We start from the raw sequence: 16,982 nt of genomic DNA on the forward strand, positions 1-16,982 counted from the left end.
ATAACTACTGCAGGACCAGGTGCTTAGAAATGCTTTCAGGACCAGAAACCATTTTAACTGGTTCCTAGCCATGGCAGGCCATGAGCTATTGCACTTACTAAATCAGGGAGAGGGCTAGTGGTTTGAGAGGGACTGTGAGTCAGAAGGCTGGGTTTTTTTCAGCCTCTGCCAGACTCGTTGTTATACCTAGTTATAACACATAGTTATGCAGAGATTTTGTATTCTCTCCCCACCACCACACCCCATATGACATTTTTGTTCTGTGTTTGCACTGCGCCTAGCACAATGGGGTCCTGCTCCATGAGTGAGGCTCCTTGAGCAAAATAAGTTCAGAGGCTGGTATAGATGTTAAAAATGCCTGACAATCTAGCAGCACAGAACTCAGTCTCAGGTCCGGCTGAAAGGGAGCCATTGCAGAGGTAAGAGATACTGGACTACATTCAGCCAGCTAAGATGATAGGATGTGTAAATTACATCTCCCTGTGCCTACAAGTCACCTAACTCTCTGGGGGAAACTCATTCCGAGGGAGGATGGAACTGCCAGCTTCTCCCACTTGGTGTTTTTGCCTGGCGAGGACTGATTTGATTTCCACTAGTAAGTCGCTAGGAGGGAATTCACTAATCAGTGCATCTTCTAGCCACACCCACTCAGTGGCAAGGGCTGCTTACTTTTCAGACAGTGCTGGCTCTGACACCACCAGTGACAAGGAGGTAACAGTTGCCTTGCATCACTGCAGTCTCACCTCACTGGGCTTTGACTTACCAGGGTCCTGAGTAGCAGAAGCAGATGTAAACTTTGGGTTGAATTTAGCACACTAAGATTTGTGTGACTAAGGAGAGACTTCACAGAGTAAACATTACAAAAAGTTTGCAAAGATTTTAGTAACTGGGGCATAGGTGCTGGGGGTTCTGCTGCACCCCCTGGCCTGAAGTGGTTTCCATCATAGTGGTTTGCGTTTTGGTTCAATGGCTCTCAGCACCGCTGAACTGGGGTTTCATTTTCCCTTCAGAAAGCAAGTCCTCTCCTCAAAAACCTCAAGGCTGCTAATGTTTTGTACATCATTTAAAATCTGAAGTTCAAAACTTTCAACCAATATAAAGCACTTAGTTCAAGGTGTAGCAGTTCAACAGAGCGGCAAGTAAAATCATACTGGAGTTCAAATGGAAAGATATAGTACAGTAATAGTGACGATTGTGAAGTCCACTCTTGAAACCTACCTGGGCTAGAATGTATATATTTTATTAGAGAATTGGAGTTCCCATACTCCCAAGTATGTAGAGAGCTTATTTCTAGCTCTGGTGATTCATAAAATATTGTGATTTAAATCTGTCACTTGTCTCTCACAAGCATTGCCTCAATATAGTCCAGTATAATCCTGGACTTAATACATGAAGTCATGGTCCTGTGACCAGTGCAATTTTCAATCCCGTCGATAAAGGTAACTGTTTCATTAAGATTTGCTGTTCCCTTATACTTAATGGTTAAAAATAAGGTGGAGCCCTTGTACCTGTACTAAAAAGCTCGCAGAACAAAATATTGAGCAGCCATTCAGAACTCCAGTAAGGGGGAAAAAATCATCATCATCATACAGTCCATCAACTGCTACTTTTCGAGTTCCTTTTTAGAACAAATTTATCATGATTCAATGGGTTTTGAACTTCCTGATTTGATTGCATCTGTGTCTTTATTGGCATTTCAAATGCTTTAATTTTTTCATACTGCAAGATAACTAGCTTGACTTGGGATAGTGAAAACAGTCACCACATGATTTGGCACTTGTCTGAGTTACCAATCTTTCACTATCACAAAAACCATACACTAATAATAGCAATATCACAAAATTTTATATGAAGCTTTCCTAGTGTTCTAGATCTATATTAATAAATCTAACTGTACTTCAATCTAATAAAATCTAGTCTCTAATAATGAATGGAAAAAGTAAACGAGTGACACCCGTACCTGGATAAGGCCGATGACAATAGCACAAGTACTAAACATGAAAATACCAAAAGGTACACCTGGAAAGGAGGCCATTAAGGAAAACTACAAGAAAAATGTAAACAGGTTAAATAATTCCTTAAGATGTAATAAAGGAAAGCAGCAGAGATGAGGAATTTACTAGTTCTACTTTCATTTAACCTTAAAACTTGAACAATCCAATCAAGACAAATTCCTCCTTGGCATAACTCCACTGACTGTAAGCTACAAGTATTCCCAACTCATGCAATACATGGCTTCCACGGTCATTGGGGTGTTCATAGATTTGGTGTTGCAGGAGTTGTTAAACGGTAGAGAGAGGCCCAAAGCAACTGACTAACCCTGAACTCCTTCGTACCAGCTCTGGTCCCCAATCCTGCAATTGACTCTGTATGACCAGATCCCTGCACCCGCACCGTACTCACTGCAGGACTGGGGACTCAGTGGCTATGGTCCTCACCATGACTGCTATGTCAGCTGCTTTCAGCTGAGCCTGCTGTACATACAATGTTACCAATAGTACATTAGAAGGGTGGGGAGATTGCTAAGTCCAGCTCCGCAAAGTTAGGAAATGCCAGAAATAAGTCTGCCTGTGCAACCTGAATTCAGTCCTCTTGCGCGTATCCATCATAACACAGTCTTTAGTTACATGACCCAATACTTTTTGCCACAGAATCTTGGCCTTGTTCAGCGCACGAGATGAATGGTGCTCAGTGAATGGGGAGTTATTCAATATTTCAGGTCCACATACGGCACAGGGCTGGATGCCACCATGGCAATGCTGATGGTCTGTCATGAGCATAATGCCTGGCATCCCAAGTTGCCCAACTCTATGGTGTTGAGCAGAGGGGGGGATATGTGATGGGGCAAGGCCAGATGGCTATAGAAAAGTAGTGGGAGATAGACATATTAGCTCCAGGTTAAAAAAATCCCTGGTACAAAGGATAAGTGAAATGGCAACTGTTCCAGGTCAATTAAGATACCTGGGGCCAATCAAGAACTTTCCAGAAGGCAGGGAGAATGCTAGGTTGATTGGGATACCTGAAGCCAATCAGGGGCTGGCTGAAACTAGTTAAAAGCCTCCCAGTTAGTCAGGTGGGGGTGCACTTCAGGAGCTGTGGGAGGAAGTTGCGCTGTTGGAGAGACTGAGTAGTACACATCATATCAGGCACAAGGAAGGAGGCCCTGAGGTAAGGGTGAAGTGGAGCTTGAGGAAGTGAGGGCTGCTGTGGGGGAAGTAGCCCAGGGAATTGTACATGTCATGTTTCTAAAAGGTCAGCTACAATAGCTGATACTATTAGGGTCCCTGGGCTGGAGCCTGGAGTAGAGGGTGGGCCTGGGCTCCCCCCCCATGTTTGCCCCCTGATTAATCACTGAGATTGGGAGACAACAGAGACTGTGCAAGGAAGGATAACTTCTCCTCACCTCCCTCGCTGGCTTATGATGAAAATGGCTCAGTAGACTGTGACCCTTGTCTCTAGAGAGAGAAGGGTTACGTGGAGGATCACAGTGAGCCTCTGAGGCTAGCGAAATCCGCCAGGAAACACGGGACCCACGGAGGCAAGGACAGAGCTTTGTCACTATATATATATATATATATATATATATATATAAATATAAAAAAATAATATGTTTGTGTGTGTATGTATACATACACATACACACACACACAAACATATTATATATACACACACACACACACATACACAACTCATTACAGTATACACAAAGAGCCCCCCAAAAGCCCAATTTTGGACATCTGCATTAAATGAAAAAATTCTTAAAAAGAGCCCCCAAAATGAAATTAATAAATGCACATCAAGAAGCCCTAATCATGTTTTAATGTGTTAAGTTTTTAGGATTATCAGAAAAATAATACATATGCACTGCAGTGGGGTTCAGGAGTCATAATAATGCTCTCTAGAGTTTCTGAATGCTTTGATTAGGTATTTTTTAGAGTTAAAGCAGCCATATTAAACATGAATGAAAATGTAAAGCTTACTTACCGTGTATGGCAAGAAAGTTATGAGCATCATACATGCCTAGAAGGGAAAAAAAGCATGTTTGAAATACAAGCTCGACTAACAGAGCAGTAGCTGTGTTAGATAAGGTTGACTAAGTCCTGGGAGTCCATTGCTGTTAGGGATTACACCAACAAATAAATAATTTTAATTGCTAATGCAGGCATTGCCTTAAGAAAAAGCATTTGTTCCTGAAGTTGCTACCTGAACCCTGCAGGGAATGGATTACTATGGAGCAGACTTAAGTGTTTTCTTAGGCCAAGTCTACATTATAAACTTACACTGGTATAACTATGTTGCTCAGGGGTGTGAAAAATCCACAACTTGAACAACGCAGTTATACTGACCTCACCCACGATGTAGACAGCGCTGTGTTGACAGAAGGGCTTCTCCCATTAACAGAGCTACCACCTCTTGCAGAGGTGGATTAACTACACCAACGAGCGAAGCTCTCCCATCAGCATAGTAGTGTTTTCACTGAAGTGCATTAAGCGTAGACCTGCCCTAAGTCAGAGTATTCAACAGAGCTGACTGTTTGGCCTTGACACTTCAACTCCAGGCTTATTTTAGCAGTATTAGAATGTCTTTCATCACTACTCTAGTTTTATACAGATATATATTTTGTCTTTATAGCAGATCTATATTTAGTTTATGATCTTATTTCACTTCCTAGGCCTTCTAAAGTAGTAATGCAGAAATTTGATATTTTTCCCTCTGTGTTTCAAACATCTCTAATTTGAGCTGGTTGAAAGTACACATCTATCTGATCCCCAATGTTTTACATATTAAAAAAAAAAACAAGCTAAAAAAAAGAGAACATTAACCACATAAAGATGTATTGTCTTAAAAGCTATGTTAGAAGAGGATTAAATGTCTTTACCAATTCCTCAATAATTCATTGATTGTAATGTTATCTTAGCCCTTGTCTACTCTGGCAAGTTTCTAAGCAGTAAAGCAGCTTTCTGCATTGTAACTCCTGAGGTGTACACACTGCCAAGCCACTTAGTGCGCAGAGACTGCGCAGTTGCAACGCTGTAAAAAACCCACCCTGACGAGAGGCTTAGAGCTTTCTGCACTGGAGCTACAGTGCTATGGTGCCAATGTAGACACCCTGGTCGATAACAGCGCCCCGATTGGCCTCCGGGAGGTGTCCCACAATGCCTGTTCTTGCTTCTCTGGTCATCAGTTTGAACTCTACTGCCCTGCCCTCAGGTGACGAACCGTGAGCTCCACCCCTTAAATTCCTTGGGAATTTTGAAAGTCCCCTTCCTGTTTGCTCGGTGATGCGTGCAGTGGTCTCAGCGTATCTTTCCAGGTGACCATGCCTGCTCCACGCACCAGGCGATCCCCCACTTGGAGCAATGCTGAGCTGGTGGACCTGATCAGCATTTGGGGAGAGGAGGCAGTGCAGTCATAGCTGTGCTCCAGCCGTAGGAATTATAATACTTACAGACAGATTTCACGATGCACGACAGAAAGGTGCCATGACCAGGACACACTGCAGTGCAGTGTCAAAGTGAAGGAGCTGCGGAACGCCTACCACAAAGCGCAGGAGGCAAACCGCCGCCCTGGTGCTGCGCCTGCGAGCTGCCAGCTCTACAAAGAGCTGGACGCGATACTCAGTGGCAACCCCACCTCCACTGCGAAGGCCACTGTGGATATTTCGGTGGCTCGCATGCCAATCGAGAGTGGACCGAGCCAGGAGGAGGAAATCTTGGATGAGGATGTGGAGGGGGCGGGGGACCCTGAGGCAGGGGATGACTCAGAGGTCAGAGATGCATGCTGTCAGAAGCTCTTCTCTACCCCGGAGGAGGCTAGCCAGTCACAGCTGTTGGAGCTTGGTGAAGCATAAACAGGAGAGGAGGCCCCTGGTAAGTGCCTTTGATTTTGGGAATCACTGAAGCGAGTTGCTGGGGGCAGGAGGGTTGAAGAAAATAGGGTTGTGTCTATATGATGCGCGTACCACCACATGTGTAGTCTGAGCGGCAGATAGGGTGGTGTTTGACTCCCTCACTTCACAGGAATCTGCCTCAGAGATCTCCACGAAACTCTCATGGAGATACTGGGCAGTCTGCTGCTGCAGGTTCTTTGGCAGAGCTGCTTTGTTTCTTGCCCCATTAAGGGTAAGTTTCCCATGCCACTCTGCCATCATGGAGGGGCAGGGGGGGACCAATGCTGCACACAGGCGAGCTGCAAAAGGGCCAGGGCGGAAGCCACAGTCTTGGAGAAGACCCTCCCTTGATTCCCTGCTCACTCTCAGCTGCGAGATATCTTCCATAATGAACACAGCCTGTGGAAAATGTGGGGACAGTAATGCTACAGTGCTGGCTCCCACAAAGAGCCACATGCTCAGTGTACACTCATTTCCCCTGCCCCTGTGGTTACTCACCATTTTAGGGGTCTTGTGGCTCATGTGTGCTTGCCTAAAGTCAGCCAGTTAGTGATAGGTATGTGAATAGTGGCTGTGTTTTAAATCACTGAACCAGTGGTCTGTGTGTTGCAAACAATACTGCTTCTGTAAAATGTTGCATTTTGGCTCCACAGATATGACCTTGGGATCCCAGCCTCCCTCTTTGTTATCGCCAGCTGAACAGCTGCGCAAAATTAGAAAGCAGCCACAAAGAACCAAAGAGGACTTTCTGCATGATGTCATAATGCACTCTGCAGCCGAAAACCAAGAATTGAAGGAGTGGCGGGACAGTGAGAAGAGGGACCGAAAGAGAACGCGGCACACCAGAATGAAGCCACGGAGCAGCTCTTAAAACATTATGGAACGCCAAGCGGACATGTTCCAGGCGCTACTAGCATTGCAAACCTAGCAGCTCCGCATCCGCCCTCCCCTGCAGCCGCTGTCGCAAAACTCTTTGCCATGCGTCCCCCAGACACCGCCAACACACTCTTATCAACCTCCTGGCTCCAGGCTGTACCCACTGCATTCCACTCTTCCCCTGTTACAGTCCAGCACTGCGGACTCTCAGTGCCCACTGCATTGAACATCCAGCCCTCTGCAGTTTAGTCCTGCTGAAGTACAGTACCTGCTGCACTGTACTCCAAAGGAGAAGGATAGATATGATACCTGGACATACACAAATCTTTAACAGTCCCAGGACCCCATCTCCTCCGGGGACCCTCCCTTCCCCCATCCTCCTCAGTGCTGATGTGGTTTTTTTTGTTTGCTCTCACCTTCAGCTGTTGTTTTTTAATAAAATAATTGTTTTGGTTTGCAAGCGATCTTTATTATATTAATTGAAAGCAAACAGAGCCCTGCAAAGCAACAGACAATTTTCTTAAACCTTCATAGTGCATCATCTGCACCATCACAATCGCCTCCTAGCATTACAAGCACTGCACTCCCGAGCATAGCAAAAAATATTAGTGGCTTTCAGTTTCAAATTGCTGCCTCAAGGCATCCCTAACCCTTATGGCTCTGCGCTGCACCCCTCTAATAGCCCTGGTCTCTGGCTGTTCAAATTCAGCCTCCAGGTGCTGAGCGTCAGCAGTCCAGCCCTGCATTAAGCTTTCACCCTTCCCTTCACAAATATTATGGAGCGTACAGCACATGGCTAAAAGCATAGGAATATTGTCATCGGCCAGGTCCAGCCTCCCATATAGGCAGCGCCAGCAGGCCTTTAAATGGCCAAAAGCACACTCAGCAGTCATTCTGTACTTGCTCAGCGTATTGTTGAACCACTCCTTGCTGCTGTCAAAGTGCCCTGTGTATGGCTTCATAAGCCATGACATTAAGGTGTAGGCAGGGTCTCCTAGGATCACAACGGACATTTCTACTTCCCCTACAGTGATCTTCAGGTCTGGGAAGGAAGTCCCTGCTTGCAGCTAGCTTCCTGAACAGGCCGGTGTTCCAAAAGATGTGTGCGTCATGCACCTTTCCAGACCAGCCTGCGTTAATGTCCGTGAAATGCCCACGGTGATCCACAAGTGCCTGGAGAACCATTGAGAAATACCCCTTGTGATTAATGTACTCAGTGGCTAGGTGGTCTGGTGCCAGAATTGGAATATGCATGCCATCTATCGCCCCTACGCAGTTTGGGAAGCTCATTGTGCAAAGCCATCCACAATGTCATGCACGTTGCCCAGAGTTATGGTCTTTCGGAGCAGGATGCGATTAAATGCCCTGCACACTTCCATCAACACGAGTCCAATGGTCGACTTTCCCACTCCAAACTGGTTAGCGACTGATCGGTAGCAGTGTAGAGTAGCCAGCTTCCACAGTGCAATCGCCACATGCTTCTCCAATGGCAGGGCAGCTCTCATTCTTGTGTCCTTGAGCTGCAGGGCGCGGGTGAGCTCATCACACAGTCCCATGAATGGGGCTTTCCTCATCCGAAAGTTCTGCAGCCACTGCTCATCATCCCAGATGTGCATGACGATGTGATCCTACCACTCAGTGCTTGTTTCCTGAGCCCAAAAGTGGCGTTCCACTGTGGTCAGCACCTCCGTGAATGCCACAAGCAATTTCAACAAGGAGTCCGGTGGCACCTTAAAGACTAACAGATACATTTGAGCCTAAGCTTTTGTGGGTAAAAAGCTCACTTCTTCAGATGCAATTTTGTGTCATAGCTACTACATGTGGCAAGATCAATGTCAAACTGCTCTTGACTTTGTAGTTTAAGGAATAACTTCACTGCCACTCGTGACGTGTTAGTGAGAGTGAGCAGCATATTGGTCAACAGTGCGGGATCCATTCCTGCAGACCGAAGAGGCAGAGCACAAATTGTTGAAAGATGGCACCAAATGTGGATGGAAACACAGGGATTGGTGGGATGTGAAGCAATGCATCATGGGGCACTGGGACAGGACCCAGGATGCCCCGCGACTCCCTCCGCCTTCCCACAAGTCTTAGCGGCAGAAGAGAAAGAGATGCTCTGTGGGATGCCCAGAGTGCACCGCTCCGAATACCGCTGCAAGTGTGAACACACTACTGCACAGGCAGCTAACAGTGTGAACATACAACAGCAGTTTCCCTTCAGCGCTCTCTGAGTGGCACTGTAACTGCCAACACTGTAACTCTGCCAGTGTAAACATACCATAATGGTATTTAAAGTCAGTTTGTTGTAAGCAGAATCATTTTAAAATGTCAAATTTTGGGACATGCAGACTGTCAACCAAAGGGGTTTAAAACAACAGAATAAAGCAGTGGTCTCCAATCTTTTTGTGCACAAGATCACTTTTTGAATTTAAGATCAACCCAGGATCTACTCCACCCCTTTCCTGAGGCTCCGCCCACTCCATTCCCCCTTCCCTCCATCGCTCGCTCTCCCCTACCCTTGCTCACTTTCACTGGGCTGGGGTGCGGGTGCAGGCTCTGGGCTGGGGCCAAGTGGTTCGGAGTGTGGGACGGGGTCCCGGGGCAGAGGGTTGGGGTGCAGGAGTGAGGGGTGCAAGCTCTGGGAGGAAGTTTGGGTGCAGGGGTCGTATGGTCACACTGCACTTAATCTCATAGAATCCCCTGGACATTTCATGAGTTTTATTTTTTATTAGTGTCATTTGTGGTTTATAGATCCAAAATCCTTCAAGGATTGTCACAAATCAGTGTAACATTCTCAACTGTGGGTTGTGCATTGGCTGAGCCTGGTGCAGGGGCTGGGGTGCAGAAGTGAGGGGTGCAGGCTTTGGGAGGCAGTTTGGTGCAGGAGTGGGCTCCGGGCTGGTGCAGGGGGTTGGGGTGCAGGAGGGGGTGAGGGGGGCAGGCTCCGGCTGGGAGGTGCTTACCACAGGCAGCTCCTGGTCGGCAGTGCAGCAGGGCTCAGGCAGGCTGTTTGCCTGCCCTGGCCCCACGTTGCTCCCGGAAGCAGCTGGCTGCTGGCACGTCTCTGCGGCCCCTGGGAGTAGGGGGAGAGCGGGTCTCTGTGCGCTGCCTGTGCCCACTAGCGCTGCCTCCACAGCTCCCATTGGCCAGGAACTGCAGGGATGATGCTGGGGGTGGTGGCAACGCGCGGAGCCACCTCACCCCCCTGCCAGGGGCTGCAGAGACGTGCCAGCAGCCAGCCGCTTCCAGGAACGGCGTGGGGCTAAGGCAGGCAGGTAGGCAGGGAAATTAAGCTGTATGATTCTGCCTGTTTTCCTATTTGGCCAATTTAAATTACTCAGATTAAAATATAATATATATTTAATATATATATAATATAATATAATATACTTTGCTGACAGTATCTGGATACAAATATAACAAAAAGTGTAGCTCTACCGGCTTTTATACATTTCAACCTTACATTTGCTGGTTCAACTATGATTGACAGAGACTCACCAAATTTAGAAGGGCAAGAACATCATCTATAAGTTCTATCACCTGAAACAATCTGCAAAAACAAGACAAAAAGCCATGAACCAACCTACTTAGTAAAAACAAGCATTGATAACATTATATCATAAACACATTTCCAGTGTTCAGCAATTTATATAATAAGCAGCCCTGGCAGCTAGCAATAAATATCTGTCTGATTGAAAAAACAAGCATCTGATTATCTGAAACATAAAAACATTTGTTTGTTAAGAAAATAAAAATGCTAGATAAGGAAATCCAAATTAATTGCTGAAGGGATGGTTACTAGTGAATCATCTCTTTCTAATTTTTCAAGGGCACTTGGGGTCAGAAAAGAGACTATGTAAAATGGGCATTTTCTTACTTTACAGATGTTTCTTATGTCATTCTGAATCAAATTTGTTCACTGAAATACATTTTCACTATGGCTACAGAGCCAATCCAGATGTGAAAAAGTGAGCTGAACTTTATTGACTCTCACATCATCAGAATTATTCACCGAGGCCATGATTGTGCAAACATGTGAGTAACCCCGATGAAGTCAATGGATCTACTCATGTGTTTCAGTGGCCCTAAAACTCTGAGTGCAGGGTCATAGTCTGTACTAATTGAAACTTGTGAAATTCCACTGCAGATGACAATGTTGCTCAAATGTGAAAACAGGCAAATTTTCCCCAATAGAAACTTTGTTTACTGGTTATGCATGAACCAGAACGAAGCCAGACCGATGTATACATTCCAAAATAAATTTGCAGATGTGGCAGTTAGAATAAATGGTTTAATTTGCAGATATAGCATGGTTCATCTGGAAATCTTTGAGATTTCTGAATAGCATCTGAGTCATTTTTCAAAGTAGACCCAGATTATGAGGTTTTGTTAAATTCATCAATCTCAGAATGTGCATGAAAAACAGTTTAGATTATTCCCCCTCTACATTCGGCTTTGGGGAGGGCGGAATTAGTCTGGTTCTCGCTGAATTTTACTTAGATTAAAAAAAGCAAGGTAAATTGGTTAAATATTTTTAATTTTTTTTATGTCTGTAGGGTTAATTTTATTGTATTCCTCTATTAATCTATAAAGTACACTGATCACTGAACCTCTAAACCTAGGTCCTCCCACAAACTGTTCCTTAACTTATTAAGAACATAAGAATGGCTATATTGGGTCAGACCAAGGGTCCATCTAGCCCAATATCCCGTCTTCTGACAGTGGCCAGTGCCAGGTGCTTCAGAGGGAATTAACAAGTGATCCAACCCCTGTCATCCAATCCCAGCTTCTGGCAAAGACAGGCTAGGGACACTCAGAACATCGGGTTGCATCCTTGACCATCCTGGTGAACAGCCATTGATGGACCTATCCACCATTAAATTATCTAGTTCTTTTTTGGACCCTGTTACAATTTTGGCCTTCACAAAATCACCCAACAATGCGTTCCACAGGTTGACTGCACTGTGTGAGGAAAGTATTTCCTTTTTGTTTTAAACCTGCTGTCTATTAATTTCATAGGGTGAGCCCTGGTTCTTGTGGTATGTGAAGGAGTGATAACACTTCTTTATTCATTTTCTCCATGCCAGTCAAGTGTGACAGACTTCTCCGGGGTGCAATCTGGAACTCGGGTACCGCTGAACCCTCTGGCACACCAATCTGGTCCCCCTCATACTGGACTCCATCTTGTGCTTGTACTTTTCCACAAACTGTGCTGGGGATTTTGCTTGGGAAAAAGAAGTTCCCTCCACACGGCAGAAGCTATAAAGTGGAGAAGCGACATCATCACTTGGCCTCACCCCCCCACACAACTCAACACCTGGAAGCACCTGAGGAACAAAGACTGAACAGGGGATGGTCCCAGACAGGAAAGAAGGGATCCCAGCCTGTGTATGAAAGATCTACAAACTGCTTGTATGATCAGGGTGACACAGTGCTCGATTCAAATCCTGTCTAGTGTATAGAACTTAGATTGTGATATTCTTTATTTCTTAGGTAACCAACTTTGATCTACAAAAACAACAAGGAGTCCGGTGGCACCTTAAAGACTAACATATTTATTTGAGCATAAGCTTTCGTGGGTAAAAACCTCACTTCTTCAGATGCATGGAGTGAAAGTTACAGATGCAGACATAAATATACTGACACATGAAGAGAAGGGAGTTACCTCACAAGTGGAGAACCAGTGTTGACAGGGCCAATTTGAACAGGGTGGATGTAGTCCACTCCCAACAATAGATGAGGAGGTGTCAATTCCAGGAGAGGCAAAGCTGCTTCTGTAATGAGCCAGCCACTCCCAGTCCCTATTCAAGCCCAAATTAATGGTGTTAAATTTGCAAATGAATTTTAGTTCTGCTGTTTCTCTTTGAAGTCTGTTTCTGAAGTTTTTTTGTTCAAGTATCGCTACTTTCAAATCTGCTACAGAATGTCCAAGAAGATTGAAGTGTTCTCCCACTGGCTTTTGTGTGTTACCATTCCTGATGTCCGATTTGTGTCCATTTATTCTTTTACACAGGGACTGTCCGGTTTGGCCAATGTACGTGGCAGAGGGGCATTGCTGGCACATGATGGCATATATAACATTAGTAGACGTGCAGGTGAATGAGCCTCTGATGGTGTGGCTGATGTGGTTGGATCCTCTGATGGTATCACTAGAGTAGATATGGGGACAGAGTAGGCAACGAGGTTTGCTACAGGGATTGGTTCCTGGGTTAGTGTTTCTGTGGTGTGGCGTGTAGTTGCTGGTATCTGCTTCAGGTTGGGTATGCTATTATTTATAGTCGCTTAAAATCTATTTTTCTGTAGTTAATAAATCTGTTTTATATTTTTTACCTAAAACAGTGTGTTCTTTGAAGTGCAAAGGGAAATCTGCTCAGGAACAGGGGCTGGTGCATTGTCTCTACACATTGAGGGAGGGGCGGACTGCGTAATAACTTACACTGGTCAGGCTTCTGATCAGGGCAAGACGGTACAGCTCTGGGGTCCTAGGCTGGGGGCTGAAGCCTCTCTATTGTTGGTTCATGAGTGCCTGGCAAAGGCATTCATGCAACTGCAGCTGGGTATGTCCCTGCCTGTTTAAATGTTTGTGCGAGTGCAGGACCAGGAGGAGTCTGCAGCTTATCATAGGATCACAGTGTGGGCGGGGACCCAGGCTGGTGAGACAGGGCTCAACGGTACCTCAGTTCCAGGTTGCACCCCGGAGAAGTCAGTCACCTCAAGATTTTATAGATCTCTACCATATCCCCTCCTTAGTCATCTCTTTTCCAAACTGTAAGGTCCCAGTCTTTTTAATCTCTCCTCATATGGAAGCTATTCCATACACTTAATCATTTTCGTTGTTCTTCTCTGCACCTTTTCCAATATCTCCTTTTTGAGATGGCGTGAGAGAACAGCAGGCAGTATTCAAGCTGTGGGTATAGCATGGATTTATATAGAGGCATTATGACATTTTCTGTCTTATTATTTATTACTTTCCCAATGGTTCCTAATATTGTTAGTTTTTTTGACTGCCACTAGACATTGACTGGGTGTTTTCAGAGAACTCTCCACAATGCATCCAAGATCTTTCTTGAGTGGCAACAGCTAATTTAGACCCCATCATTTTGTATGTACAGTCAGGATTGTGTTTTCCAGTGTGTGTGACTTTGCATTTATCAACACTGACTTTCATCTGCCATTTTGTTGCAAAGTCACCCAGTTTTGTGAGATCCCTTTGTAACTCTTCGCAGTCTGCTTTGGACTTAATTATCTTGAGTAGTTTTGCATCAGCTACAAATTTTGCCACCTCACTGTTTACGCCTTTTTCCAGATCATTTATTAATATATTGAATAGCACTGGTCCCAGTACAGAGACTTGGGGGACACCATTATTTACCTCTCTACGCTCAAACCTGACCATCTATCCCTTCCCTTTGTTTTCTGTCTTTTAACCACACTGATCCATGAGAGGACCTTCCCTCTTATACCATCACTGCTTACTTTGGTAAGCCTTTGGTGAGGGACCTTGTCAAAGACTTTCTGAAAGTCTAAGTACACTATATCCACTGGATCACCCTTGTCCACATGCTTGTTAAACCCCTCAAAGAATTCTAGTAGACTGGTGAGGCATGATTTCCCTTTACAAAAGCAATGTTGATTCTTCCCCAACAAATCATGTTCATCTATGTGTCTTAATGCAGTCTGCTCCAAGAGGTGTTACCTATAACCATTAGTGCCACAGAAAGCAATTTAATGATCCCTCCCCCTCAGGGGAAGGAAGAAGGCATCTGTAAATTTCTTAACTTCAAATGAGACTTTTTTTGGACTCCACAACTGCAAAGATTTATGCACATGCTTAATTTTATTCACAGGAATAGTCACAATGCAATCAATGTAGCTACCCATGTGTGTGAAGTTATGCGCTTGCTTAAATCTTTCAAGGATCAGGGCCTCCATTAATATAGATACGTCCTTTGACAACTTTAAGGAGTTAATTTATCACACCAGGGGCAAGAAAGGCTATATCGCAACTGGTCCTCCAGAGACATGTCGCAATCTGAGGTCGCTGTGAAAGGTGGATGCTGAAAAAAACATTTTAGCCAGCACAGTTTACACAAAGGTGGAAGGTATGTTTCGCTTAGAAGGGTCTTAAAAAGATAGCTAGACACTAGGTCACTGACATGAGTACCGTTCCCTCAAAAGTGCATGAGCACAAGGAAAACTAAGCATACAGCTCAAAGGGATGTGCTATTTCTCCCCCACCTACAATCTCTGCCAATGCTCTTCTGGGCTAGCAGACAGGACTCCCAAGTTCATTATCTTCTCCTGAGCAGCCACTGCCAGTGCTCCTCCAAACTAGGGGAGCGTTTCTCCTTCAATCTCCTTTCCTCCCTCCCCCTTTGTCTTTCCTTCCCTTCCTCTCTGCATGTGGAACAAACTACTGCCCAAGCTCAAGTTTAAGACTATGTTAATCTGTTTAAAACATTCAGTCAAGGCAGCCATTAATTCAATACCCAGAGAAAAGAGTTAAAGAAAACATTACTCAGACTTAAAGGCCAGAATGGACCATCATGGTCATCTAATCTGACCTCCTGCTCATTGCAGCCTACAGCCCCACTCCTGTAACAGACCCCTAACCTCTAGCTGAGCTACTGAAGTCCTCAAATGATGATTTAAAGACTTCCAGTGTCAGAGAATCCACCATTTACTCTAGGTCATGTCAGCAGGTGACCCATACCCCATGCTGCAGAGAAAGGCAAAAAAAAAAAAAATCAAGGTCTCTACAAGTCTGACCTGGGGGAAAAGTCCTTCTGGACCCCAAATACAGCGATCAGTTAGACCCTGAGTGTGTGGGCGAGACCCATCAGCCAGACACCTGGGAAAGAATTCACTGCAGTAACTCAGAGCCCTCCTCATCTTGTGTCCCATCTCAGTCTGTTGGGGAATTTTGCTACTACCAGATGGGCCACATGCTGCAGTAGGCAACCATCCCCTCCATAAAACTCAGTGTTGAAACCAGTTAGGTTTTTTGCCCCCACTGTTCCCCTTGGGAAGCTGTTGCAGAACTTCACTCATCTGATGGTTAGAAACCTCTGTCTAATTTCAAGTCTAAATTTGTTGATGGCCAGTTTATAGCCATTTGTTCTTGTGCCAGCATTGGCCCTTAACTTAAATAACTCCTCTCCCTCTCTGATGTATTTATAGAGAGCAATTATATCTTCTGTCAGCCTTTGTTTGGTTAGGCTAAACAAGCTAAGCCCCTTAAGTCTCCTCCTGTAAGGTACGTTCTCTGTTCATCCTAGTAGCCCTTCTCTGCACCTGTTCCAGTTTGAATTCATGTTTCTTAAACATGAGAGACCAGAATTGCCCAAAGCATTCTAGGTGAGGTCTCACCAGTGCCTGGTATAATGGTACTAACACTTCTCTGTCTCTACTGGAAATACCTCGTCTGATGTGTCCTCGGACTGTATAATCCTTTTTCACAGCTGCATCACAGTGGCAGCTCAGAGTCATCCTGTGATCAACCAATACACCCAGGTCTTTCTCCTCCTCTGTTGTTTCCAACTGGTAAGTTTCCAGCTTATAGCAAAAATTCTTGTTGTTAGTCCCTAAGAGCATGACCTTGCCCTTTAAATTATACAATTTCATCCCATTTCTATTACTTCAGTTTTCAAGGTCATCCAAATCGTCTTGTAGGATATTCAGGTCCTCCTCCGTGTGGGCAACACCTCCCAACTTTATGTAATTCACAAATTTTATTAGCACAATCCCACTTTATGTGCCAAGGTCAGTAATAAAAATGTTAAATAAGACTAGTTCCAAGACCGATCCCTGAGGGACTCCACTAGTAACCTCCCTCCAGTGTGACAGCTTACCTTTCAGTACTACCCACTGCAGTCTCCCCTTTAAGCAGCACCTCATCCACCTTTCAATTCTTGTATTAATCCCATATTCTCCAATTTAACTAATAATTTCTCCTGTGGAATAGTATCAAATGATTTATTGAAATCAGGAAGATTAGATCTACTGCATTTCCTTTGTCTAAAAAATCAGTTATCTTCTCAAAAAAAGAGATCAGGTTGGTCTGGCACGATCTACCTTTTGTAAAACTATTTTATATTTTATCCCAATTACCATCTACCTCTATCTCCTTAACTATTTTCTCTTTTAAATTTTTTTCCCACGAATTTACATATATTCGTCATGACTAGATTGAAATGGCTGGTTTAAATAAAGATAT

General features: G+C 44.8%; 1 protein-coding gene across 3 annotated transcripts in view; it reads right to left on the reverse strand.

Annotated features, from left to right (window-relative positions):
- TMEM175 (transmembrane protein 175) overlaps positions 1-16,982 on the reverse strand; it is a 48,994-nt gene that overhangs the window by 14,962 nt on the left and 17,050 nt on the right. For 2 of the 3 annotated variants that reach the window (XM_077817879.1, XM_077817881.1), the window contains exons 4-6: positions 10,265-10,316; positions 3,985-4,020; positions 1,961-2,044 (exon numbers count right to left, since the gene is read on the reverse strand). In XM_077817879.1, the coding sequence (XP_077674005.1) occupies positions 1,961-2,044; positions 3,985-4,020; positions 10,265-10,316 (172 nt within the window). The remainder of the gene's footprint in view (positions 1-1,960; positions 2,045-3,984; positions 4,021-10,264; positions 10,317-16,982) is intronic. The other variant, XM_077817880.1, reaches the window with a different exon arrangement.

This window comes from Eretmochelys imbricata, chromosome 5 (genome assembly GCF_965152235.1).
Source record: "Eretmochelys imbricata isolate rEreImb1 chromosome 5, rEreImb1.hap1, whole genome shotgun sequence".
Taxonomy (NCBI): Eukaryota; Metazoa; Chordata; order Testudines; family Cheloniidae; genus Eretmochelys; species Eretmochelys imbricata.